At 41.7% G+C, this 27,012-nt stretch overlaps 1 protein-coding gene across 3 annotated transcripts in view; it reads left to right on the top strand.

Moving 5' to 3' along the window:
• Positions 1-27,012, top strand: part of Heatr5a (HEAT repeat containing 5A) — a 170,199-nt gene that overhangs the window by 105,893 nt on the left and 37,294 nt on the right. For all 3 annotated transcript variants that reach the window (XM_045154098.1, XM_045154097.1, XM_045154099.1), the window contains 6 exons: positions 682-851; positions 8,601-8,739; positions 15,797-15,976; positions 20,415-20,648; positions 23,523-23,704; positions 26,832-26,900. In XM_045154098.1, coding sequence (XP_045010033.1) covers positions 682-851; positions 8,601-8,739; positions 15,797-15,976; positions 20,415-20,648; positions 23,523-23,704; positions 26,832-26,900 — 974 coding nt within the window. The remainder of the gene's footprint in view (positions 1-681; positions 852-8,600; positions 8,740-15,796; positions 15,977-20,414; positions 20,649-23,522; positions 23,705-26,831; positions 26,901-27,012) is intronic.

Raw genomic sequence — 27,012 nt, 5'->3', positions numbered from 1 at the left:
TCTCTCTCAAATTAATAAATAAAATACTTTTTTAAAAAAGAATAAGTATAAGCTGGGCATAGTGGTATACACTTTGAATTCCAATACTCAGGACACAGAGGTAGGAAGATAAGAGGATTGCTGTGAGTTCAAGGCCAACCGGAAACTACATAGCGAATTCCAGGTCAGGCTGGGCTAGAACAAGACTCTGAAAAAAAGCTAGTCTATCTTCTCAATTATCCTTCCTCCCTTCCTCTGTGATGTGTGTGCAAGCAGGATTTGTATTCAGGGTCTCACTAAGGGCTAAGCAATGAGCTCTGCTCCCAGCCCATATCCTATTTTTGTATTAGAAATTTTACTCCACAGGTAACCCTAAGTTTAAAACTGGAAACTTTGATGTGTATTTAAAGACTGTTGATTTTGTTGTTGTTGTTGTTCATTCTTATTTATTTGAGAGTGACAGAGAGAGAAAGAGGGAGAGAGAGAGAATGGGCATGCCGCAGCTTCCACCTACTGCAGACGAACTCCAGACGCGTGCGCCCCCTTGTGCATCTGGCTAACGTGGGTCCTGGGGAACCGAGCCTCAAACCGGGGTCCTTAGGCTTCACAGGCAAGCGCTTAACCGCTAAGCCATCTCTCCAGCCCAAGACCATTGATTTTTATATAGTCCAGTTATTAAAAGCTTTTGGCCTTTTGCTTTAGGTAACAATACTTCAGTTTCTACCTTAAGGACGTCCTGTCTGTTGGGTTGTGCAGTGATGCAGGATAACCCAGACTGCCTTGTCCAAGCTCAGGCCATCTCCTGCCTTCAGCAGCTTCATATGTTTGCTCCGCAGCATGTCAACTTATCTGGCCTGGTGAGCTGCCTCTGTGTGAGTATCAGCTTGTAAGTGACTTCCTAGTTGCTTTCATTTTAAACATAGACTTGTACCAACTTATTTTTTAAACTGTACAAAATTAAGTTATATCCATAATGGTTTTGGAAGTAGGACAACTTTTGTATGTTTACTTCTTAACCTCTCACATGGATACTTTCTTTTCCATTAGTATTAAACTTAAATTTTGGAATAATTATTCCAGTTAGTAAATGTATTAGGTGTTTGTAATGTACCAGTTACTGTGTAAGTGCTATAGGACATGCAAATATTTATGTGGACCCTGTCTTTTTTTTTTCTGTTCCTCTTTTCTGACCTTTTTAAAAAGAAATATATGTCTTTCTGTCTTAGATGGAGAAGTAGCACTTCTCCTTAATGTTTTAGCAACACATGCCTCAGTACCTGGGACCTTATGAAGTATCTGACAAATATAAAAGGTAGACAGTCCACCAAAAGTTCTGAAGTGGTTCATAAAATCATTGTTCATAAGATTTTCTTTGAGCAGTGCTAGTTTCTACCTGGGCTTGCCTTAAAGTTGAGTTGAGTTGTATTTGAGTTTATAACATGATGCCATTGCTTCTCCTCTCTCTGCCTCCTCTCTGGTAGTTTATACCATACACCTCTTAGTAACATGGCAGTTGAGAAGCATTGTCACAGCAGCTACCTTCTCATTGTTGGATCAAAACATGCGACCAGAAGCAGCTGGTGGGAGGAAAAGGGTTATTTTAGCTCATAGTTTTAAGGGGGCATTTCATCATGGCAGGGAGAACATGGCAGAGCAGGCAGCAGGGGTCTCTCTTGTCACAGCAGCAAGGACAGAGGCAAGAGTGAGCTAGCTTTCAAGTCCCACCCCCAAAGAACTCACCCCCAAGTAAAACTCCACCTTCTAAAGGCTCTACCATCTAGGCACTAAGCATCAGGCTTAGTCACAAATACAAGAGGCTGGGTAGGACAGATTACATGAAACCATCACACATTACTTGAGATTTTATTTATTTCCTGTATGTGTGTGTATGGTTGCCCATGCTACATCAGAGGACAGCTTTGCAGTGTCTGGGCTCCACCGTCCCTGAAATCGGGTCTCTTTCTATTGCAAACTAACTGCCAGAATGCAAACAAATATCACAGTGGCTGGCCCGTGTGCTTCAGATTCTCCTGGTGTATTGAGATTACACATGCATGTGCCACGTGCATCCAGCATTACGTGGGTACTAGAGAATTGAGTCCAGGCCAGTAGGCTTTGCAAGCAAGTCCCTTTTATCACTGAGCCATCTCCCCAGCCCTGAGAAGCTTTTCTTTAGATAGTCCTTTATTGTCACACTTGAGGCAAAGTATACTGCAGTTCAGAGCTAGAAAGAACCTCCCATCTAAGAGTGTGTCACATAGGTTATCTTCTTTTAAAATATATTTAATTATTTAGAGGGAGAGAATGAGGCAGAGAGAAAGGAGAGGAGGGAGGGAGAGAACAGGTGCGCCAGGACTTGCAGCCACTGCAGACAAACTTCAGACATGTGTGCCACCTTGTGCATCTGGCTTATGTGAGTTCTGGAGAATCAAACCTAGGTCTTTAAGGTTCGTAGGCAAACACCTTATCTAAAGCCATCTCTCCAACCCTATCTTAAAAAAACATATATTTATTTGCAAGCAGAGAGAGACAGACAGAGAATGGGGCATACCAGGGCCTCCAACCACTGCAAATGAATTCAAGATGTATACATCTGGCTTTATGTAGGTACTGGGGAATTGAACCCAGGTCGTTAGGCTTTGCAGTCAAGCGCCTTAACCACTGAGCTCAGCCTTATTTTTGCTTTTGTAGAATGATGTTTGCATCTTTAAAACAAGTTTTAGACTGGAAATAGCTTAGTGGATAAACATTTTGCCATAGCCAGGGGTGGTATTGCACGCCTTCAATCACAGCACTTGGGAGGCAGAGGTAGGAGGATCACTGAATTGAAGGCCACCCTGAGACTATATCGTGAATTCTAGATCAGCCTGGGCTAGAGTGAGACCCTACCCCAGAAAACCAAAATAAATAAATAAATGAACGAAGTTCTTGCCATACAACTGAGTACCTGAGTTCAAATCCCCGGACCCCATGCAAAAGCTGGAAACAGGTGGACTTCTATAATCCTAGTACACCTACAGAAGCAAGGTGGAAGTTCAGGACCTTTAAAAATTGTTCTCTGACCTACACATGCATATCTCTACTCATACATAACGAGGGAAAGAGTGAGTAAATTTGTCTTAATAAAAAGATAATAGGTGCACGCCTTTAATCCCAGCACTCAGGAGGCAGAGGTAGGAGGGTTGCCATGAGTTCGAGGCCACCCTGAGACTCCATAGTGAATTCCAGGTCAGCCTAGGCTAGAGTGAGACCCTACCTCGAAAAACCAAAAAAAAAAAAAAAAGATAATATGAGGGGCCTTAGGAAGTGGCTCAACAATTAAAAGCATTTGCTTACAAAACCTGAAGGCCCAAATTAATTTATGCATCAAAGTGGCACATATATCTTGTGTTCATGTGCAGTGTTAAACCCCGGTACACTATACATGCACACACAGGCACATATAAATAAGTACATGCTTTTAAAACTATATGAAGTCAAAGGAAACACATGATGGCAGTGACGGCTCATTCCAAACCTAGTCTCTAGGTTTCTACACTCCTCGCCTTGTCATCCTTTCATTATTTTGCAGCCTCTGTAAATATTTGGCCAGATCACATTCACACTCTCATCTCCTACCTGTTTGGTTGTCAAGAAGCCTTGTAACCTCGTCCAACTTCACCACTTCATCTATCAGACATGTGGAATACACAGGTACTACATGTAATCACACGTGTAGCACACACTAAAGTAGTAGTGATGGTGGTTACTTTTATTGTCTTACAACAATTCACCATGTTAATTATAGGTAAGGAAAGTTATACAAGCTTTAAACAGAAGATGTGACTTTCCTGACAAGAGTTTCTGCTACTTCATTGTTTAGATGTGGGCCATTCGTGTGGCAGGGAGAAAAGCACAGGAAGATGGCCATCACCACTTAAGGACATGTTCCCCTGGGAGTAGTCATTTGAAGAATTTGCCAAACCCAGTTGTTAAAAGCTTTTCCATTGTATTGCAAGTTGGTCTGACTTTTACTTTCCACTCAAATATAGCAGACATGCCATTATTTTCATCTTGCATTGTATAGAAAGTTTTCACTAATGAGGAGCCATTCAAAGTTTATCCTTAGGCAGGTACTCACAGATCCTTGTGAGTGCTGCCCACTTTCTGTGTTTTAACTCAAAAATCATAACTGGGAGGTGGGCATAGTGGCACACACCTTTAATCCCAGCACTCGGGAGGCAGAGGTAGGAGAATCACCATGAGTTCGAGGCCATCCTGAGAATACATGGGGAATTCCAGGTCAGCCTGAGCTAGAGTGAAACCCTACCTTGAAAAACCAAAAAAAAAAAGAATCATAACTGGTCCTTTTTTTCCCCCTTCCTTTCTCTTCTTTGGATGCTAGCCAAAATCTTAAGCATGCTTTCCCTGGAACTTTGGGGCTTTTCTACCTTTATCTCAACACTCCTTTGCCTTAAATTTTTTAAAATTTGGGCTGGAGAGATAGCTTAGTTATTAAGGCATTTGCCTGCAAAGCCAAAGGATCCCAGTTCGATTCCAGGACCCACATAAGCCAGATGCACAAGGGGCTAGAGGCCCTGGTGCACCCATTCTCTCTCTCTCACTCTCTCTCTCTCTCTCCCCCTCCCTACCCCCCCCCCGTCTCTCTCTGCCTCTTTCTCTCACAGATAAATATTTAAATTTTTTTTTAATTTAAGTTTTAAAAAAAACCTCCATAAGCAGGCTGGAGAAATGGCTTAGCACTTAAGGTACTTATCTGCAAAGCCAAAGGACCCAGGTTCAATTCCCCAGGACCCATGTGTAAGCCAGATGCACAAGGTAGCACATACATCTGGAGTTCGTTTGCAGTGGCTAGAGACCCTATTGTACCCATTCTCTCTCTCTCCCTCTTTCTCAAATAAATAAAAATAACATATTAAAAACTTCCCTAACTAATGTGTGAATTCACTTGTTAAAATTGACTGAGGATCCAGTTGTGGTGGTACACATCTTTAATCCCAGCACTGGCACTTGGGAGGCCACCCTGAGTCTACATAGTGAATTCCAGGTTAGCCTGGACTAGAGACCCTACCTGGGGGAGTGGAGAAGGAAATGAAGACTAAGACTAATTCATGATAAATAATAACATCTGATCAAGCTGAACATCCTCCCTACTTCCCCAGACTCCCTCCCCCAAAAATTCACACCTGAAACAGTTGTAGAGAGATTTTACTAGATTAAGAGAAGGAAAGCAAAGCAGGCATAAAGAGCTCCTGCCCATGAGAAAGCATAAGGGTAAAGCCCCTTGTGTGATTGCTCACTTTCTGATATAGTGAACAGTTGAAGGCTGCCCTAAGAACCACACACCTTATTTATGTTGAGTTCACTATTTTTCCAAGCAAGAAAATCTATTTCATCATTAAACAAGAATCTGACTCTACAGGCTTCCTTCTGAGTGCATGCTGTTAATGTCCATTTGAGCTTGGCCTTGTTTAGCTGCCCTAGGTTTTAGTGTTTGTCTTCAAAAATAATTAAAGGAAAAAAATGGGGCTGGAGACATGACTCAGTGGTTAAAGGTGCTTGCTTCCAGGTTTAGTTCTAAAGCCAGATGTACAAAGGGGCACATGCATCTAGAGTTGATTTGCAGTGGCAAAAGGCCCTGGCATGCCCATTCATTCATTCATTTATTCATCCATTTATTCATTCTCTTACTTGCTCACTCATGCAAGTGCAAAAAAATTTTTTTTTTTTTTGGTTTTTCGAGGTAGGGTCTCACTTTAGCTCAGCGTGGCCTTGAACTCTCATTGATCCTCCTACTTCTGCCTCCTGAGTGCTGGGATTACAAATAATTTTTTTTAAAAACTGAAAAAAATGATTTAAAAAACCTATTCTTGCAGTGAGATAAGCTGTGTCTAGCTGGCCATCTGTTCATCTGAGCACAGTCCTAATTCCTCCTGTCCCAGACAGCTCCATCAGATTTTAATTCTGAGATTTAACTAGACATTCAAATTTAAAACCCAGTTACTCAGTTGTACCTTTTATAATTACTCTGTGTTTTATATCTTTACATTTTGGAACCCTTGGTGATTTTCAAGATCTCAATTCAGTTTATGTTTTATCAGTTAGGCCACATTTTTAGACCGAAGCTAAGCTGATTGGGTGATAACTGCCGGCATTTATGTTCTCCACTTAGCTGACTGCTGTTGTAGTCAGCCTGGTGTTTATCCTTGGGTTTTGTCATGACTGGGCTGTCATTTGTTTTTGTGCAGGGGATCTTGTTGGATAATTCTGTGTTGGTAGGTCCCTCACCCTTGTTTGCTAATTCTCTTTGAGATTTGCAGTGCTGTTTCTTTGTGTCATTTTGGTTGTAGATGTTCTTGTTTTCCTCTGCATCTGTAACCATTCATGCAAGTCCAGTATGCATAGCATGTCACATGATCATTAATCCTAGTGTGAACGAAACCTTCCTAACCTCCAGCTGGCGCACTCACTCCTTGCACTGAAATTTGCATTGTTTTGATTTAATATATTCATTTCAGAAAAGAGTTGGTTAGTTTGGTTTAGCCTCTGCTTTTTGCTTGCTTTGTCTATTTGCCTTAAGCCACTCTTCCTTTTCCAGTTGAAATGCTGGTGATGACCTGGAGGTAGTATACCTTCCATTTCGCTTTGTGTGATAGCCTCCAAACAGCACTACTTCTGAGCATGCTGAATTTTGTGTTTTCATTTTTACTCATTTGTTTGCAAGCAGAAAGACTGAGCATGCTCTTTTAAAAATTGATAAGCCTGAATCAATGCTGCACCTGCCTTGTGTTATATGCCTGTAAAACTCCAATTAAAATAATTAATAGACTCATTAATTGTTCTTTAAAATTATCATGTAGAATGCTGTTTTTAACCATTGATATTAAATATAATAGTAATCTTGGGCATGAATAAACCTATTACTCTTTTCATATTTTAACTTCTCTGTTACCATGCATACTAGCTTCTAACAACAAAAGTTCCTAAACATGACTGGAATAACATGACCATGAGACTTCTGTGAATGGAATTGTTCTCCACCTAGGTTTGAATTTAAACTTGAGGGTGTAAGATATTCTTACAGAGCAGATCATACCTTGTGTTTCGCTGGTGACCTAACATTCAGCTCTCTCTGCATGCCTTTCTTCTTACACATGGAGTCGCCCCTGCTACCACCTATCTCTCTTTTCTTAGAATTTAGCCTCTGTTCTTTACAACCAACTTACATTTCTCATTTCTGACCTTCCCGTATATACCAAATCACCATACGATCTCTATTATAATCATGCTGTTACTTCTCCATTTTTACTTTGAAAATTACTTCTTGTGTTGGAGTTCAGTCCTTGGCACCACTAGCAGCAAAAACTACATGGTCATTACCATGTCTGAGCTTTTGGGCTCAATCCCAGCACCACCACCAACAGAAAGAATATATCAATTGTTATAGGCCATACCAGGTTGGTCTTTAGTCCCCTGATTAGGAGAAAATAAATTTGACATCTCTAAATTTATTATCACTTATGAAATCACTGAGTAAGAAGTTGTATCATAGAACTAGACATGGAGATTGTGTGCCTGTAATCCTAGCACTCAGGAGGCTAGGTTCAAGGCCAGCCTGGTCTGTGGGAAGTCCCACACTGCCCTGAGCTACATGGCAAGATATTGACTCTGAAGATAAAAATAACATTTAGGAATTTACATCCAGAGACTTCTTACCCAAAGTGGATCATGTGAGGTGTATCACCAAACTTATCATTTGCCTTAGGTAAACTTGTGCCCAAACCTATTGAGATTTACATTGTGGCTGTGTCTGTACATGACATATATCATATATGTGTGTGTGTGTGTGTGTGTGTGTGTGTGTGTGTGTATGTAAATTTTTATGTTCTATGTCTCTAGAGAACATTTTAGTGAATGTTTTTGGAGTAAATTTCATTTATTTGAAAATGCATTTTTATGCCATATACCATCTGAATAAAATATTATTATTAGGAACAACACTAATAGTAACTAACAATAGATTATTATTGTTGACCAGGTTCTGTGGTAAGCACTTTACATATTAACTTTACAGCAACCCTATGAAATGGGTTCATAATGTTATGAGGAGGAAAACAGAGAGGTTAAATAATTTGCCTAAGGTCACATAGCTAATAAGTTATGGGGAGTTTCAGACTCAAAGTGAGCATGCTATTTGACTCCAGAATCCCTAGTTTAAGCAGTGAGCTACACTGCCAAAAATCGCTCTTGGCTTACATTTCTTCGAGGTGGTAAAGCTTTAGAGTCTCATGAGCACAAATGTATAAATCTTTATGTTGTGCTGCGTTTCTCTCCCAAAACTGCTTTTATTCAAATTCTCTTGTCTTCTAACACTGCCAAAGCCTTGCTTTGACTTGGGTACAAATAGTACATAATTTACACATATTGTTCTTTATGCTGTTTTGCAGTTATACAATTGTAAGTATGTACTTGAATGGTTGGAATAAGTGTCACTGTTTTTGATCACTTCTCCTGTCTATGGATGGACTGAATAGAATCAGGAGAGGTCTAGTAAAAGTCTTAGTAGACCTCCTATGTGCCACCAAGAATTTTAGTTTCATTCTCCAAACGATATCTTTCAGGTGAATCTCTGCAGTCCCTACTTGTTGTTGAGAAGAGCAGTTCTCGCATGTCTGCGTCAGCTCGTGCAGAGGGGAGCAGCTGAAGTCTCTGAGCACGCTGTCACGCTGGCCAAGGACTACAGAGGAGAATGGACTCTGGGTAAGTCCTTTGGCCAGCATTATGTTCTGCTCAAGGGATTGTTTTGATACTGAATTTTCCATATGTGCCTAAGTTTTCTAAATGTTTAAAAGTTAATGCAAAGTAAATCTTAAGTCTGCTGCAAGAAATAATAGTTATTGGGGCTGGAGGGATGGCTCAGCAGTGAAGGTGTTTGCCTGCAAAGCCTAAGGACACAGGCTTGATTCCGCAGTGCCCATGTAAGGCAGATGCACAAAGTGGCACATGTGCCTAGAGTTCGATTGTAGCAGCTAAGGGTCCTGGCCTGCCTATTCTTTCCCCTGCCTCTCTCCCTCCTTTCCTCCCTCTTTCCATTTATCATTTCCCTTAGGTAAACCTGTTCCCAAATCTATTGAGATTTATATTATAGCTGCCTTTCCCTCCTTTTCTCCCCCCCCCCCCGCATGGAAATAAGTAAATAAAATATTTTTAGAAAAAAAGAAGTAACAGGGCTGTAGAGATGGCATAGCTGTTAAGGCATTTGCATGCAAAGCCAAAGGACCTCAGTTCAATTCCCCAGGACCCATGTAAGCCAGATGCACAAAGTAGCACATGTGTCTAGAGTTCATTTGCAGCTGCTAGAGGCCCTGGTTGTGCCTATTCTCTCCTCTCTTTGTCTCTCTCTCCCTCCCTCCCTCCGTCCCTCTTTCTCTCTTAGAAAAAATTAAATATTTTAAAAAGAAATAACAGTGATCATTTTATCTGATGATATTAGTGATTGAGAGCAATGGTTCTCAAACTGAACCCCTCAACCAGCAACATCTACCTCATCTGAGAACTTGCTAGAAATGCAGATTACTAGTCCCATCCATGACCTACTCAACTAGAGATGTGGGAATCCGTGCTAATGGTCTGTGTTTCACAGCCCATGGGGTTTTTGTTGCTGTTTTAGCCCAGACTGTTGTGGAACTCTCTGTAGTCCCAGGCTGGCCTCAACTTCACAGTGATCCTCCAATTCTGCCAACCTACATTTTTTTTTTTTTTTTGCTGTTTCAATTGTATGTATTTTAAATTTTTATTATTTCTTTGTATTTGTGAATGTGCATGTATGTGAGAGAGAGGACACAGGTGTGTTTGTTTATGGATGCACCAGGATCTTTTGCATCTGCAAACTAATGCCCATTCAACTTTATGTAGGTTGCTGGGGAATTGAACTTGGGCCTGCAGGCTTTTCCAAGCAAGCACCTTTAACCATTGAACCATCTCTTCAGCCTCTAAATTATATTTCTTAATTAATAAACATAATAGTAGTTTTCTACATAGCTTGTATTTTATTTTACTTTTCTAAACATTTATTTGAAAGAGAGAGGGTGAGTATGGGTGTGCCAGGCCTCTTGCCACTGGAAACAAGCTCAAGGTGTATACACCACTTTGTGCATCTGTCTTTACGTGGATAGTGGAGAATCAAACCCAGGCCAGTAGGCTTTGCAAGCAAGCACCTGTAACAGCTGAGCCATCTCTCCAGGCTCTGTATGGCGTTTATGCATCTTGTATCTTTGCAACTCTCTTTTTGGTACTAAACTTGGTTTCCAGCAAATTTTTCTCATAGGAGCTACCTGAAATTGGACTTAGCCTGTAAATAATTTATCATGCATGCTTTCTTTCCTTCAAAATAATATTTTAGAGGCTGGGGAGTTGGCTTAGTGGGTAAAGAACACACAAGCGTGAATACCTGAGTCCAGACCTACAGACTTGAACTGTGGCAGACTTTTATAAACCCAATATGCCCTCATCCAGAAGGGAGATGGAAATGAGAACTTCTCAAAAGCTCACTAAACAGCCAGTCTGGTGAACAATTCGAGGCTGTGCCTCAAATGAGATGGGAGACAAGGGCTGAGACCTGAAAATTGTCCTCTGACCTCCACATGCATTGTGGCATGTGTGTGGCTTCACATACATGAACATGTATGTACTCATCACATTACACACACTAACAGTAAGAAAAGTAATAACATTTTAATAAAACATGAATGAGTCCTAAAAGTGTGTGTGTGTGTGTGTGTGTGTGTGTGTGTGTGTGTGTGTGTGAGTTCTGCTATTAAGTTAAGGAATTTTTCTGTTCCTTTTACGTTTTAGAGCTGAGTTTAAATATTTCTTTGTAAGATTTTTTTAACTATATTTCCTGTTTATTTCATTGCCTGCTTGTTTTTTTTTTTTTTTATTTTGTTGTTGTTCTTGTTGTTTTGAGGTAGGGTCTTGCTCTAAATAGACCTGGAATTAGTCTTAGGCTGGCCTCGGACTCACAGCAATCCTCTGCCTCATCTGCCCAAGTGCTAGAATTAAAGGCATATGCCACCACGCCTGGCTATTTATTTAGTTAGTAAGTTTTTCCAAGTAGGGTTTCACTCTAGCCCAGGCTGACCTGGAATTCATTATGGCATCTCAGGGTGGCCTCAAACTCATGGTGATCCTCCTACCTCTGCCTCCCAACTGCTGAAATTAAAGGGGTGCATCACCACACTGACCTATTTATTTATTTATTCATTTAAGAGAGAGGCAGATAGAAGATAGAGACAGAGAATGGGTGCACCAGGGCCTCCATCTGCTGCAAACAAACTCCAGATGTATCTGGCTTAGGTGGGTCCTGGGGAATCAAACCTGAGTCCTTTGGCTTTGCAGGCAAGCGCCTTAACTTCTATGCCATCTCTCCAGCCCTATTTTTTGTTAATGTTCTGTTTGTTTATTTGAGAGAGAAATAGAGGGAGGATGGGTGCACCAGGGCTCCAGCTGCTGCAAATAAACTCCACACGCATGCACCACCTTGTGCATCTGGATTACATGGTTGCTGAGGAATCTAACCTGGGTCCATTGGCTTTGCACTTGGCCATCTATCCAGCCTCCAGGTATTTACTTTTGAGGGAGAGTCTGTAGCCCAGGCTGACCTTAAACTCTTGTGTGGCTGAGTATGACCACGAAGTTCTGATTCTCCTTCCTCCACCTCCCAGCTGCTAGGATTACAGGCATGTGCCACCATCCCTGTTTTTGTATCCATTTTATTTTATTTTGTTTCTTGATAGTGCTGGCAATTGAACCCATAATCTCAAGTACACAATGAGCCAAATCCCTGACCCAAATCACTTCATCTTAAATCTGATATGATTAGCTTGGATTTGCATGTAAAGTTAAAAAACTATAAATAATAAAGTAATATATTTGTAAGTATAAAACTTCCAAAGTACTACCATGCTTTGATAAAGTCACCAAGCCAAAGCTTTCCAATCCATAATTTATTTGCAAGCAGAGACAGAGAAGACAGACAGAGAGAAAATGGACATGCCACAGCCTCTAAGTACTGAAAACAAACTCTAGATGCATGTGCCACTTTGTGCATCTGGCTTTACATGGTTACTGAGGAATTGAACCCAGGTTATTAGGCTTTGCAGGCAAGTGCCTTAACCACCAAGCCATCTCTCTAGCCCTAGAATGTTTTATCAGTGCATTAAAGCTTCTTTGCTGCTGAAGGAACCCCAGGAGGGGGACCCCACGCTCTGCCTGGATATGGCGACACCCCAAATCACTCACGAGAAGCGGTCTTGATGCAAACTGCAAGAGGATTTTATTCCAAGCGCTCTGGGGCCCACAGTCGTACACCGCACAGGGGTAGAGGAATGCAGAGCATCGAATGCAGGAACAGGACAGTTTTTATAGGGTTTCTAACAAAGCCTGTGCATTAGACCAATCATTTTTTTAATATCAGTAGCCCGCAGGGTGTGAGCCAGTCAGTTTGTGCCACCCCATAGTTTCTAAGCCAATTAGTTTAATTTGTTCAAGCCCCTCATGGACCAATCATTCTCTTATGACCTTGGTGGTCAGCATTTGTGCAGGTCCTTGGGTGGGAGTAGCAGAGTGTGGTATCAGCCTCCTATGACCTTGGTGGTCTGAGGCAGGCTGCTACAGCTTATGGTGCGAGCTACTAAGGCTTACAGTGTGGGCTATTAAGGCTTATGGTGCAGGCTATTTACAGAAACCAAATAAGTGGTTCACTTCATTACTCATTTCCCATCCTTGAGGGCTATCTCATGCCCTTTTTACCTAGTTTTATATTAGGAGCGGGCTCTGATATAATGAGAAGAGGGATTCTTTACTTGCTTCCAACAGAGAGTAAAGCCTGGAGTTTGAGGTATGCAGGGGCCCGCTTAAGCTCCCTTTGGAGTGTGATAGTATTTCTGGGCTTCTGAATTCTTGGGCCTTTCACTGCTTGCTCAGAAAGTCTAACAACCTGAATTTAGTTCTCCCATACCCACATAAAGCTAGATGCATGAAGTGGCACATGCAACAGGAGTTTGTTTCAGTAGTTGGAGGCCCTGGTGTACCTAGTCTCTTTCACTCCCTCTCCCCCTACCACCTCTGCCGGGTGTGGTGCTATATGCCTTTAATCCCAGTACTCAGGAAACTGTTAGGAGGATCACTGTGAGTTTAAGGCCAGCCTGAGACTAATTTCACATCAGCCTGAGCTAGAATATGACCCTGCCTCCAAAAAAGAAAAGCTTCTGTGCTGACTTGGGCTAATAATCTATATGACTCAACTGATAAAATAGTCTAGGGCTGGTAACATAGCTTTCATTTTTTTAGCATATTTTTTGTATTTAGTTATTCGAGGGAGAAAGAAAGAGGGAGAGGGAGAATTGGACACATCAGGGCCTCCCACCACTACAAACTAAGGCCAGACACATGTACCTGGCTTATATGGGTCCTGGGGAATCAAACCTGGGTCCTTTGGCTTTGCAGGCAAACACCTTAACTGATAAGCCATCTCTCCAGCCTCATAGCTTTCATTTTTAAAAACATAGAATTGGGCATTGCTTTTTAAAAATTTTATAATTTCCAAACTCGCAACAAAGTTGAAAGACCCATGCAATGAACACATAAACCTTAGTTAATATCTTTATGACAATTACTAAAGATAGGCAGATGGATGGGTGGATGATAGGTGGTAAGTAATTTCAAAGCAGGCTACAGACCTCCAGTTCATTCCTAAATACTTTGGTTTGGCTTTGGTACATGCCTTTAATCCCAGCACTCGGGAGGTAGAGGTAGGAGGATTGCTGTGAGTTTGAGGCCATCCTGAGACTACATAGTGAGTTCCAGGTCAGAGTGAGACCCTACTTTGAAAAAACAAAACTTCAGTGTGCATTTCACAAAAATAAACTTTCCTCCATTCTCACACCTAAGAAAATCAACAGTGATTTTTAGCATCATGAAGTTTACAGTCCTGAGACAAATTTCTCCCATTATTTCAAAAACGTTTCATGACCTGCCCCTTTGCCCTCACCCACATCTAGGGTCCAATCATTGCTTGCATTAATTAGTGTAGTAATATGAAATATTCCTACCACCTCCTTCCCCATCTCACCCATCTCCCTCTAGCCAAAGCTAACCTAAAACTTAGTCTGTAGTACCAGGCTGGTCTCGAACTCATAACATCCTCCTACCTTGGCCTCCTCAGTGCTGGGATTTAAAGTGTGTGCCACTACACCCAGCCTTATACCCCTTTTGATCTTTAAAAGAAGTCTTGGGTTTTTACATTTTCAGAGCTAAAAGAAGTGTATGCTAGATTAAGACAGAATTGCTCCTTTGAGATACTTCATTACTTTTGCAGTAAGAATATTGCACCAGGCATGGCGGTGCACAACTTGAATCCCAGCACTTGGGAGGCATAGGTAGGAGGATTGCTATGAGTTCAAGGCAAGTCTGGGACCACAGAGTGAGTTCCAGGTCAGCCTGGGCTACTATGAGACCTTTAGTTGAGGTAATTAAGCACTGTTTTCCATGAGGTGGGTTTTTTTTTTTAATTTAATGTATTTATATGAGAGAGAGAGAATGGGCATGCCAGGGTCTCCAGTCAGTGCACACAAACTCCAGACACATGTGCCATTTTGTGCATCTGACTTATGTGGGTCCTGGGGAATTGAACCAAAGTCCTTTGGCTTTGCAGGCAAATGCCTTAACCGCTAAGCCATCTTTGCACCCTATGGTGGTGGTTTTCTATTTAGTCTGAACTCTTAATGTGAAAAAAATTTAGACCACTTCATCTCATCAATGTAATTATTTTTAAACTTACTAGTTTTTTTATACATACATACAATTGCTCTTTCTAGCTGCCTCTTATCTCTCCCTCTAATAAATAAATAAAAGTTTAAATTTTTATTTAGTTATTTGAGACAGAGAGAGAAAAAGAATGGGCATACCAGGGCCTCTAGCCACTGCAAACAAACTCCAGATGCATGCATCACCTTGTGCATTTGGCTTATGTGGGACCTCGAGAATTGAATCTGGGCCCTTAGGCTTTGCAGGCAAGCACTTTAACCGCTAAACCATCTCTCCAGCCCAATAAAAATATTTCTAAAAGGAGTTATTTAAATAACATTACATAAAAACTATAGCTATGGGGCTGGAGAGATGGCTTAGTGGTTAAAGTGCTTGCCTACAAAGCCAAAGGACCCAGGTTCGATTCCCCAGGACCCATGTAAGCTAGTTGCACAAGGGGGCTCATGCATCTGGAGTTCATTTGCAGTGGCTAGAGGTCCTGGTGTGCCCATTCTCTCCCTCTCTCTCTTTCTCTCTCTCTGTCCCCCTCTCTCTCCCTACTTCTTCCCCTCTGTCTCTCAAATAAATAAATAAATAAAAATAGCTATGTAGTGTAATTAATCCCAGGGTCCAACTGTAAATTAAGATCAGCGGGTTGAACTGGAAAGGCAGTTAAGATCACTTATTTGCAAGGCCTGGCAGACTAGGTTTGATTCCACAGTACCTACATGAAGCCAGAAGCCAGATGTACAGAGTGGCACATGCATCTGTAGTTTGGTTGCAGTGGCAAGAGGCCATGGCATATGTATTTGTCTGTCTGTCTGTCTCTCCTTCTGTCCTTGCTTGCAAATAAATAATGAAAATATTTTTTAGGTCAGTATATTAAGGTACAATATTCCAGCTAGTCCTTTCACATATGAGTATGCACTATTTAGTGGCCATGAATGTGTTTGTCTCGTGGCAGTCTTGTTTTCAATATGATCTAAGATTGACATCAGTTTTCCTCTTGCAGGTGTGAACATCAGAGAAGTGGGCCTAGAGGGGGCATTGCTGGCCTTACTAGACAGAGAGACAGATCAGAGCTTATGCCATGATATCAGAGAGACTTTAAGTCATATGATTACATCTATGGCTGTGGGAAAGCTCTCTCTTTGGTTAAAGCTCTGTAAGGATGTGCTGGCTGCGTCAGCTGGTAAGTGCTGCTGATCTCAAGGTACAGTAGCAGATTTGGAAGTAAAAACTTGTAGATTGTTTGCCACTGAGATTCATCCGTCTGTCTATTTGAATTATAAATGTGGCTTTTGCTATCTCAAATGAAGATTCTGCCTCTAGGATCCTAGAATTCTTTTTAAATATATTTATTTATGTATTTGAGAGAGAGAGAGAGAATGGGCACACCAGGGCCTCCAGCCACTGCAAATGAACTCCAGATGCATGTGCCCCCTTATGCATCTGGCTTACATGGGTCCTGGAGAATCGAACCAGGATCCTTTGGCTTTGCAGGTGAACACCTGAACCCTAAGCCATCCCTCCAGCCCCTAGAATTCTTTTTAATAAGAACAATGTTAATTTTAATACTTGGGCTGTTTTTTTTCCTCTTTTGTATTAAATAATTCTTCTGGAAGTTTGTTTTGTTTGATATTTTGGTCTTATTTATTTATGTGTGTGCGTGTGTGTGTGTGTGTGTGTGTGTGTGTGTGTGTGTTTTAGTTTTTCAATGTAGGGTTTCACTTTGGTCCAGGCTGACCTGGAATTCACTATGTAGTCTCAGGGTGACCTCGAACTCATAGTGATCCTCCTACCTCTGCCTCCAAGTGCTGGGATTAAAGGCATGCACAACCATGCCCGGCTTACTGTTATTATTGACAACTTCCATACTTAAAGGCAATAAAGCATGTTATTCCCCCCCCCCCATTTTTGTTTTTTTGAAGTAGGGTCTCACTTCAGCCCAGGCTGACCTGGAACTCACTTTGTAGTCCCATGCTGGCCTCAAACACACAGCAATGTTCCTACCTATGCCTCCTGAGTGCTGGGATTAAAGGCATGCACTACCATGCCTGGCAATTGGTTTTTTGAGAAAAGGCTTCATGTAACCCAACCTGGTTTTGAACTGGCTATGTAGTTCAGGATGATCCTGAAAACTCAGGCTTCTGCCTCCACCTCCCAAATGCTAAGGTGACAGGTGTGCACCACCATACCCAGCTCTCCTGTATCAAACAAATTAAAAAGCAGAGTTTGTGAGCTATAAAAAGTACCATTAATTTCATAGATAATATCTAGTGAATTCCAGGTCAGCTTGGGCTAGAGATCCTACCTTGAAAAATCAAATAAATATATATATTTTTTCATCATAATAGTAGGAAAAGATGATGACATCAAAATAAAAAAGGAGCCGGGCGTGGTGGCACACGCCTTTAATCCCAGCACTCGGGAGGCAGAGGTAGGAGGATTGCCATGAGTTCAAGGCCACCCTGAGATGACAGAGTTAATTCCAGGTCAGCCTGGATCAGAGTGAGACCCTACCTCGAAAAAACAAAAAACACACACACAAAAAAAGGGACTGATTGAGAAGGGGAGGGGATATAATGAAGAGGAGTTGTGAAGGGGAAAGTGAGAGGGAGAAAATTATCATGGTTTATTGTCTATAATCATGGAAGTTGTCAATAATAAAAAATAAAAATTAGGAGCCAGATGTGGTAGTATACACCTTTAATCCCAGCACTCGGGAGGCAGAGGTAGGAGGATCACTGTGAGTTCGAGGCCACCCTAAGACTACATAGTGAATTCCTGGTCAGCCTGAACTAGAGTGAGACCCTGCCCCAAAAAACAAAAAAAATAAATAAATAAAAATAAATATTAGGGCTGATGAAATGGCTTAGTGATTAAGACATTTGACTGCGAAGACTAAGGACCCTGGTTCAATTCCCCAGGTCCCATGTAAGCCAGATGCACAAGGGGGCAATGCGTTTGGAGTTTGTTTGCAGTGACTAGAGGTCCAGGCATGCCCATTCTCTCTTTATCTCTATCTGCCTCCCCTCCCCCAAATAAATAAATAAATATGTTAAAAAGTGCCATGAAATTCCTAGAATTATATGTTGCAGTCTGTCTCCCCTGACACTCCCAGTGGCCTACACCTGCTCTTTGAACCACAGGCCCTGCTTGATTTCCTTCTTCAGTGTTCTCTCCTACCTCCCACTGTCTGCTCCCTAAGATTTACTGAGGACTTCTCCCTTAAAAGAAAGCATTTATCAAGTTGGGGATATTGCCTCACATGTGCCAGGCCCTGGGTTCAGTCTGCAACACAGGGTGGGGCCTTATGTGTGCATAGACAGGCTGATTTTATTTTCAATTTCTTTGCTTCTTTATTCTTTTTTTTTTTTTTTTTTCTTCTTTTGGCTTTTTGAGGTAGGGTCTCACTATAGCCCAGGCTGACCTGGAACTCACTATGTAGTCTATGGATGGCCTCAAACTCACAGCAATCCTCCTTCCTCTGCCTCCCAGGTGCTGGGATTAAAGACATGTGCCACCACACCTGGCTTACTTCTTTATTCTTTAGACAGGATCTCATGTAGAACAGTCTGGCTTTGAACTCATTATATAGCCAAGGCTACCTCCCAAGTGCTGGTATCATAGGCATAATACCTTACCCAGATATATATTATAAATATATATATTATATAATATGTGTGTGTGTGTTTCCCTCTGGCATTCCTTTGCAGCTTCGAGAGCATCACTTTGTGCATCTGGTTTTACATGGGTACCGGTGAATCAAACTTGCTTGTCTTTTTTATTTATGAGAGAAAGACAGAAAGATTTGGTATACCAGGGCCTTATCCACTGCAATTGAACACCAGACATATATACCACCTTGTGCTCATGTACTACCTTGTGCATCTGGCTTATGTGGGTCCTGGGCAGTTGGACCTGGGTCCTTAGGCTTCACAGGCAAGCACCTTAACTGCTAAGCCATCTCTCCAGCCCCAGTTTATATTTATATATACATACATGTGTGTGTGTGTGTGTGTGTGTGTGTGTGTGTGTGTGTGTGTGTATACACTATATATATTTAGTGAGTTATTTTCTATTTTAACATTCACAAAAATAAATGTTGAGGCTGGAGAGATGGCTCAGCAGTTGAAGGAGCTTACTTGCAAAGCCTGATGGCCTGGGTTCAATTCCCCAGTACCCATCTAAAGCCAGATACTCTAGGTGGCACATGCATCTGGAGGCCCTGGTGCACCCATACTTACAGATAGTCAGCTTTTTTCTTTCTGTGTCTCTCAAAGAAATAAATATTTTTAAAATGTTGACATACAAGCTAGTTTAAGTATAACAGGGCAGTTTACCTTACAATATTTAGTCTTTCAGTTAAGAAGAAATAATTTCCTAATCAGTGGATGCTGCTGTGTTGAGACTGACTATAATGACAACAATGGGTCTTCTAAAAAACGATTTTTCAGACTTTTTTCAGTGGGTTCAGGGACCATCTCAAATCTAGTTAAGGCTTGAAACAAATCCAGTCAGTGTTAAAACAAATGCTTGTTCTTTTTTGTTTTGTTTTGTTTGAGGTAGGGTCTCACTCTAGCCCAGGCTGACCTGGAATTCACTTTGTAGTCTCAAGGTGGCCTCAAACTCACAGAGATCCTCCTACCTCTGCCTCCAAGTGCTGGGATTAAAGATTTTTACCACCTTGCCTACCAGTTTTGTTTTTGTTTTTGAGGCAAGCCCAACAGACTGGCCTTTTTTTTTTTTTTTTTTTAATGCAAGGGGGAAGGAGGGAGGGAGGGAATTGCAATTGAACTCCAGACATGTGTGCCACCTTGTGCATAATTGTGACCTTGTGCCCTTGCATGTCTGGTTTATATGGGATCTGACAAGTCTAAAATGATTCCTTAAGCTTCACAGGCAAGCGCCTCAACCTCTAATCCATCTCTCCAGCCCAAAACAAGTCTTTTTAAAAATAAACCAGTATACCAAATCCATATGCCTTGTTAATAATTTTGAGCTTCCTTAAGTATAGCTATCAACATGCAAGGTATTGACAATTATCCCAATATTTGGTGTTACATTTGGGCTTACTTTAAATGTAGCTCAACAACTTTGTCATTTTGACCTAATGCTATTTGTTATCTATCTATGCTTATTAGACCCAACTACTCGATATAAATGTGTATGATCAGGGCTGGAGAAATGGCTTAGCAGTTAAGTGCTTGCCTGTAAAGCCTAAGGACCCCGGTTCAAGGCTTAGTTCCCTAGTACCCAAGGTACACAAGGTTGCACATGCATCTGGAGTTTGTTTGCAGTGGCTGGAGGCCCTGATGTGCCCATTCTCTCTCTCTCTGTCACTCTCAAACAAAAAATAATGTGTATGATCAGCCTGGCATGGTGGTGCATGCCTTTAATACCAGCACTCAAGAGGCAGAAGTAGGAGGATCACCATGAATTTATGGATACCCTGAGACTACATAGTGAATTCCAGGTCACCCTGGACTAGAATGAAACTCTACCAAAAAAAAATAATAATAATAAATAAATGTGTATGATCAATTGCATTTGAAGTAAATTTTTGTTTCCTTTATAAGCATATCTTGCAGTTAATCATAATTACTTGTGTTTTCTCTTGATAAAAGATTTCACAGCTTGTGTGGACACAATGCAAGAGGAGGAGGGAGATCGGGGCGATGATGCCTCAGTTCTGACTAACAGAAGTGATGAAAGGTCCCATCCTTTCACCAATCCCCGGTGGACCACACGAGTCTTTGCTGCTGAGTGTGTCTGTAGGATAATTAATCAGTGTGAGAATGCACACAGTGCACATTTTGACGTTGCTTTAGCACAGGAAATGAAAAAAAGTGATTCAAGAAGTAAGTGGCATAGAACTGAAAATACCAAATGATAGAACTAGAGTACATCTGCTTAATGTTTTTTCATGTTTTTATTTATTTTTGTGTATGTGCTTATAGTACTTATGGGATATTGTGTGGGGGTTGTATGCACATACAGTTGCCCCATGCAGACCAGAGGAGAACATTGAGTGTCCCCCTCCAGTGCTCCTTGAGACAGTCTCACTGATTCCATTGCTTGTGTTTCTGAGCCCCAGCTCTTCTCAGGTCTCCACTCGCCACAGGACTGGGATGACAGGCATGTGTGGCCATACCCAGCTATTCACAGGGGCGCTGGGGGATCTCACTCAGGCTCCCTTAGGCCTTCGTGTTTAAGTGGCAAGTGCTTTTATCCTCTGAGCTGTCTCTCCACCCACTTCTGGCTTATAGTTTTAATCTTAAAAATAAAACTAAGTCTCTATTCACACCTTCCAAGGCCTCAGGGTCTATTGTAGAATAGGGGTCTGAAAGAATGTAAGAGCCAAAGGAAGGGTAGGACTCCTTACAACGTGCTCCCCCCAGACACAAAATGACCTGGATATCCATCACCTCACAGTGCCTGACACTGCCTACACAAGACCATTGTAAGAGGAGGAAAAGATCATGACATCAAAATAAGAGAGAGACTGATTGAGAGGGGTTGGGAATATGAGGGAGGGAGAATGGAGTTTCAAAGGGGAAAGTGGAGAGAGGGAGGGCATTACCATGGGATATTGTTTATAATCATGGAAGTTGTTAATAAAAATTTTTTTGAAATAAATTTAAAAAAAACTAAGGTGCCTGGCATGGTGGCATCACCTTTAGTCCCATCACTCGGGAGACCACGGCAGGAGGATTGCCGTGAGTTCAAGGCCGCCCTGAGACTACGTAAGTGAGTTCCAGGTCAGCCTGGGATAGGGTGAAACCCTACCTCAAAAAGAAAAAAGGAATAATCATGTCCTTGGTAATTGTGTGTGCAATAACTAGTTCACAAAAATTATTTTCTGAAGTTTATTTTTTTGTTTTTTGTTTTTTTTAGTTTTTGTAGTCAGTGAATAATGATACCATTGTTACCCTCCTCCATGTCCTTCCCCCTCCACAGGGACCCTCTTCATTAGAGAATATGGATCATGCATTGTGGGGTTAGCCATCATGGGTAGGAGGAAATGTCTCTGCATATCATGACCCAAGGTGTGGCTCTGACATTCTTTCTGCCCCCTCTTCCACAAATTTCTCTGAGCCATGTTGGGTTCATTTTGGGTCTGCTTCAGTGTTGAGATCTTAGGAGCCTCTGTGTCTCTGGATATCTGATTTGTTAGGGTTGGTTGTTCTCTGTGTCTATCTCCTTCACCATTGTTTTTGTTTTTTGAGTAAGATTGCGCTCTAGCCCAGGTTGACCTGTTCTGTACTGACCTAGCTAGTCTCAGGGTGACCTCAAACTCACAGTGATCCTCCTACCTCTGCCTCTCAAGTGCTGTGATTAAAATCATGTACCACCCCAACCAGCCTTGAAGCATGCATATACATACATACATACATACATAAATTATTTTTCCCAGCCTGAACTTTATTTTTGTTTTTGTCTTTTGTGTGTTATTCTGGAACTCATCCTGTAGCCTAAGCTGGGTAGGACTTCTTTAAAAGATTTTTATTTATTTGCTAGAAAATAAGCATGCTAGTGCTTCTTGCTACCACAAACAAACTCGGGGTACATTTACCACTTTGTGCATCTAGCTTTACGTGGGTACTGCAGAATTGAATCCAGACCAGCAGGCTTTGCAAGCAAGCAAGCACTTTAACAGTTGTGAGCTGTCTCCCTAGCTCTAGGGTGGAACTTTTTTAACAACCTGGAACTACAGAGTGAGTTCCAGGTTCGCCTGGGCTACAGTGAGACCCCATCTTGGGAAAAACAAGATAAATAAAAGGAACATTGAGTCTCTTAACATGAAATGGACAGAGAATAAATTACTGCCTAATGCCTCAAAGTCCAAGGTCTGCTACATGCCATCAAATGTACTTAGAACACCTGGACAAAATGTTTATTGAGGAGACGATTAGCATTCTTTCTTTGACACTTTTTTTCTTGGTTTTTCGAGTTAGGGTCTTGCTTTAGCCCCAGGTGACCTGGAATTCACTATGTAGTCTCAGGGTGGCCTTAAACTCACAGCGATCCCCCTACCTCTGCCTTTCCAGTGCTGGGATTAAAGGTGTGTACCACCATGCCCAGAAGTTTCATATGTTTTTTATATTTGAGTATGCACTAAACTTAGCCCTAAAGTGTGTGCGTGTGTATGTGTATACACACATATATATGTACACACATATAGAGAAATTTTTATTTATTTGCACATGTGAGGGTATGTGTATGTTTGTGTTTCTTGTCATTGTGCTAGACATGTGCTATTTTCCTTTTTTATTTGTATTTATTTATTTTTATTTGTTTTAAGAGACAAAGAAAGAGGCAGAGAGAGAAAATGGGTGTTCCAGGACCTTCAGCCACTGCAAACAAACTCCAGACATACACACCACCTTGTACATCTGGCTTAATGTGGGTCTTGGGGAACTTATTCTGGGTCCTTTGGCTTTGCAGGCATGTGTCTTAACTTGCTTAGCCATCTCTCCAGCCCTCACTTTACATTTTGGCTATATGAAGGTGCTCAGAAATTAAACCCAGCCTGACAGGCTGAACTGTCTCTCCCTAGCCCTCCTTAAAGTCTGCATTTAACATTATGTAGCCATATGGGAAAGCAAACAAAAGTATCTAAAAGAAAATCTAACCTGGGAAATAAAAGGAAAAAAAATCATTGCTTACTGTAAATCTTAGTTTCAACATATTCTTATTTGTGATAAGGTTTTTTGTTTTTTTTAATCTTACAGATGACTTTTTGGTGCTACATCTTGCGGACTTAATTCGCATGGCTTTTATGGCTGCCACGGACCACAGTGACCAGCTCCGTCTTTCTGGCCTTGAGACACTGTTAGTTGTTATTCGACAATTTGCAAAAATCCCAGAACCAGAATTTCCAGGCCATGTGATTCTGGAACAGTATCAAGCCAATGTAAGCATTTATAATTAAGCAAACAAAAAAAAAAAAATACAAAGCCTATGAAACTGTCATATTACCTCTTAATTACTAACGGCTGTCTCTTCTAATATATCACCAGTAGGTAGAAAATGCACACACTTGTAGAATGCATCTAATGGCTTGTATTTGATAAAGCTTCAATAATGCCAAAATAGCACATAAAACAGGTGTTAAGGATTTTTGTGTTTGTTTTTTTTTCAAGGTAGCCCAGACTGACCTGGTCCTCTGCTTCCTGTGTGCTGGGATTGAAAGCATGCCCCACCCCGCCCAGCTCTAACAAGTGTTTCAGTTTTTATAGTAAGCCCCATTTTGTAGGACTCTAGGTCGTTAGTAGTAAAAATCTTTGCAAAATGTCTGAGTAAGTAACGTAAATACTCTGGGCTGCATGCATGTCTTACCTTTTTTCTCAGGGTGGCCTTGAACTCACAGTGCTCCTCCTACCTTTGCCTCCCAAGCGCTGTGATTAAAGGTGTGTGCCACCACGCCCAGCATGCATGTCTTATCTTTATTACCACTAGAATAGAATATTATATAGAGCTTCCTCCCCCCCCCCCCAAATTTCAGAATCAATGCAGGTTTCTATTGCTGGTTTTATAGCTTTCTAGCTGATTCTGTTTAGCTAGTCCATTGGTTAATTAGGATAAGGGATCGTTGCCTTTCTTGTAACCCCCTAGCACCATTCAGCCAAAGCTGTCTCCAGATGGAGTGTCAGCTTCTGGTTGCCTTCAGGTACGGAGCCCCTCTAGAGAAGTTCACCAGTGGGTTACCAATCTCCTTCACTTATTCCCAGCACATAAAGCCAGTGTATGGTTAAGGGGAAAGCAAAAGGAAGGGGTAGAATTGCCTCATGGCTGGAGAGATGGCTTAGCAGTGAAGGCATTTGTCTGCAAAGCCAAAGGACCCAGGTTTGATTCTCCGGAAGCCACATAAGCCAGATGCAAAAGGTGGCGCATATGTGTGGTATTGGAGCAGCTGGAGGCCCTGGCACATTCTCTCTGTCTCTCTTTCTCTTTGTGTCTCAAATAAATAAATAAAAATTTTAGAAAATATGAAAATGTTTCCAGGCATAGTGTCACATGCCTTTAATCCCAGCACTCAGGAGGCAGAGGTAGGAGGATTGCCGTGAGTTCGAGGCCACCCTGAGACTACATAGTGAGTTCGAGGTCAGCCTGAGCTAGAGTGAGATCCTACCCTGGGAAAAAAAAGGGGGGGGAGAAAAGAAAATGTTAAAACGTGACCAGTGTAGGTCCCTGAAGCCTAGCAGTGCTCTTACTGCCAATACAACTCCATGCACTGAAAGGTGGGAAGAGATGATTCCCCAAAAGACAAGAGTGGGATGCCAGTATCTTTTTTTTTTTTTTTAATTTATTTATTTATTTACATTGAAAGAGAAAACGAGAAACAGAAGGGAAACAGAGAGAATGGGCATGCTGGGACATCCAGTGACTGAAAATTCCAGATGCATGTGCCATCTTAGGCATCTGGCTTTATGTGGGAACAGGGGAATGGAACCCAGGTTGTTAGGGTTTTGCTGGCAAGTGCCTTAACCACTGAGCCATCTCTCCAACATAAAAGTTTACCATTTTGTTTTTTATTTATTCGTGGTTTTTTGAGTTAGATTCTCACTCTAGCCCAGGCTAACTGTGTGGTCTCAGCATGGCTTCAAACTCAATCATTCTCCTACCTCTTCCTCCTGAGTGCTGAGATTAAAGGCATGACCCCCACACCCTGCCCAGGATGGAATTTTTTACATATGTTTCCCTATTTGTGTTAGGCTGGGACTGAAGTCCTAGGCTCTTGGTGCTCTTCCTACCTCAGCCTCCCAAGTACCCTAGACTACCCAGTATCTTTTAAAGGGGGAGGGGAGCCAGGCGTATTTCATGCCTGTAACTGCAACCCTTGAATATACAAAGAACACCATGAGTTCCGACCTGCCTGGTCCATGAGACCTTGCCTCAGAGAAAAAGATAGTGGAGATAGAGGACAGGCAAAAATAACCTATTATTAATGAATAATTCTTTTTTTGAGACAAGGTCTCATTGTGATCTAGGCTGGTCTTAAACTTGCCATGTAGATGAGGATGACCTGGAACTCCTGATCCTCCTACCTCCACCTCCTGAGTGTTGGCATTACATGCAGACTCCACCACACTCAGGTTAAGTGCCAGAGATAAAACCTAGAGATTTGTGTATGTTAGGCAAGCACTGTAACCAACCAACTGAGCTACATCCCCCCAGCCAATCAATCAATCAATCTCTCTCGTTTTTTTAAGATGCACAACCCATATTCCACAACAAGGAGGGTCCCTGCAGAAGGGGGGTGGTCAGGGAGGAGGCTAACAATGGTACCAACTTGACTGTATTCACTGAGTACAAAACTAATAATAAAATCTTAAAAAATGATAAGGTATCACTCTAGGCCAGGCTGACCTGGAAAATATTTTTAAACAACATTAAAAATGTGTTCTAGGTGCTGAACAGATGGCTCAGTAGTTAAAGGTGTTTGTTTGCAAAGTCTGATAGCCTGGGTTCAATTCCCCCAATATCTGTGTAAAAGCCAAATACACAAAGTGGCACATGTGTGTGGAGTTTTTTGTTTTGTTTTGTTTTAAGAGAGAAAGAAAGAGGCAGATAGAGAGAGAGAGTGGGCACGCCAGAGCCTCTAGCCACTGAAATTGAACTCCAGACACATGTGCCCCCTTGTGCATCTGGCTTACTTGACTCCTGGGGAATCGAACCAGAGTCCTTAGTCTTAGCAGGCAAACACCTTTACTGCTAAACCATTTCCCCAGCCCCCTTTTTTGGTTTTTTGAGGTAGGATCTCACTCTAGCCCAGGCTGACCTGGAATTTACTATTTAGTCTCATGGTAGCCTCCAACTCATGACCATTGTCCTACCTCTTGTCTCCTGAGTGCTGGGATTAAAGGCGTGTGCCACCACGCCTGGCTTTGGTATTTGTCTACAGTGGCAAAGGCCCTGGCATGTCCATTCTCATTCTCCCTCTCCCTGTGTGTATCTATTGAATAAATAAGTAAAAATAATTAAATTTTTAAATAATACGTTCTTATTAATGTTTGATATGTCATATCATTTCTTGTCAGGTAGGAGCAGCACTTAGACCAGCCTTCACTTCAGAGACACCACCTGATATCACTGCCAAAGCTTGTCAGGTAAAAAACTTCTAAGTTTCTTGACTGTACAATTCCCACGAAGCAAGGGATTTCTCCCTCACCAGCACCCACAGAAAGCCAGATGTACAAAGCCACCCATGCCTCTGGAGTT

Source organism: Jaculus jaculus, chromosome 7, assembly GCF_020740685.1.
Source record: "Jaculus jaculus isolate mJacJac1 chromosome 7, mJacJac1.mat.Y.cur, whole genome shotgun sequence".
NCBI lineage: Eukaryota > Metazoa > Chordata > Mammalia > Rodentia > Dipodidae > Jaculus > Jaculus jaculus.
Note: the sequence above shows the minus strand (reverse complement) of the source record. Positions and strands in the feature narration are given on the sequence as shown.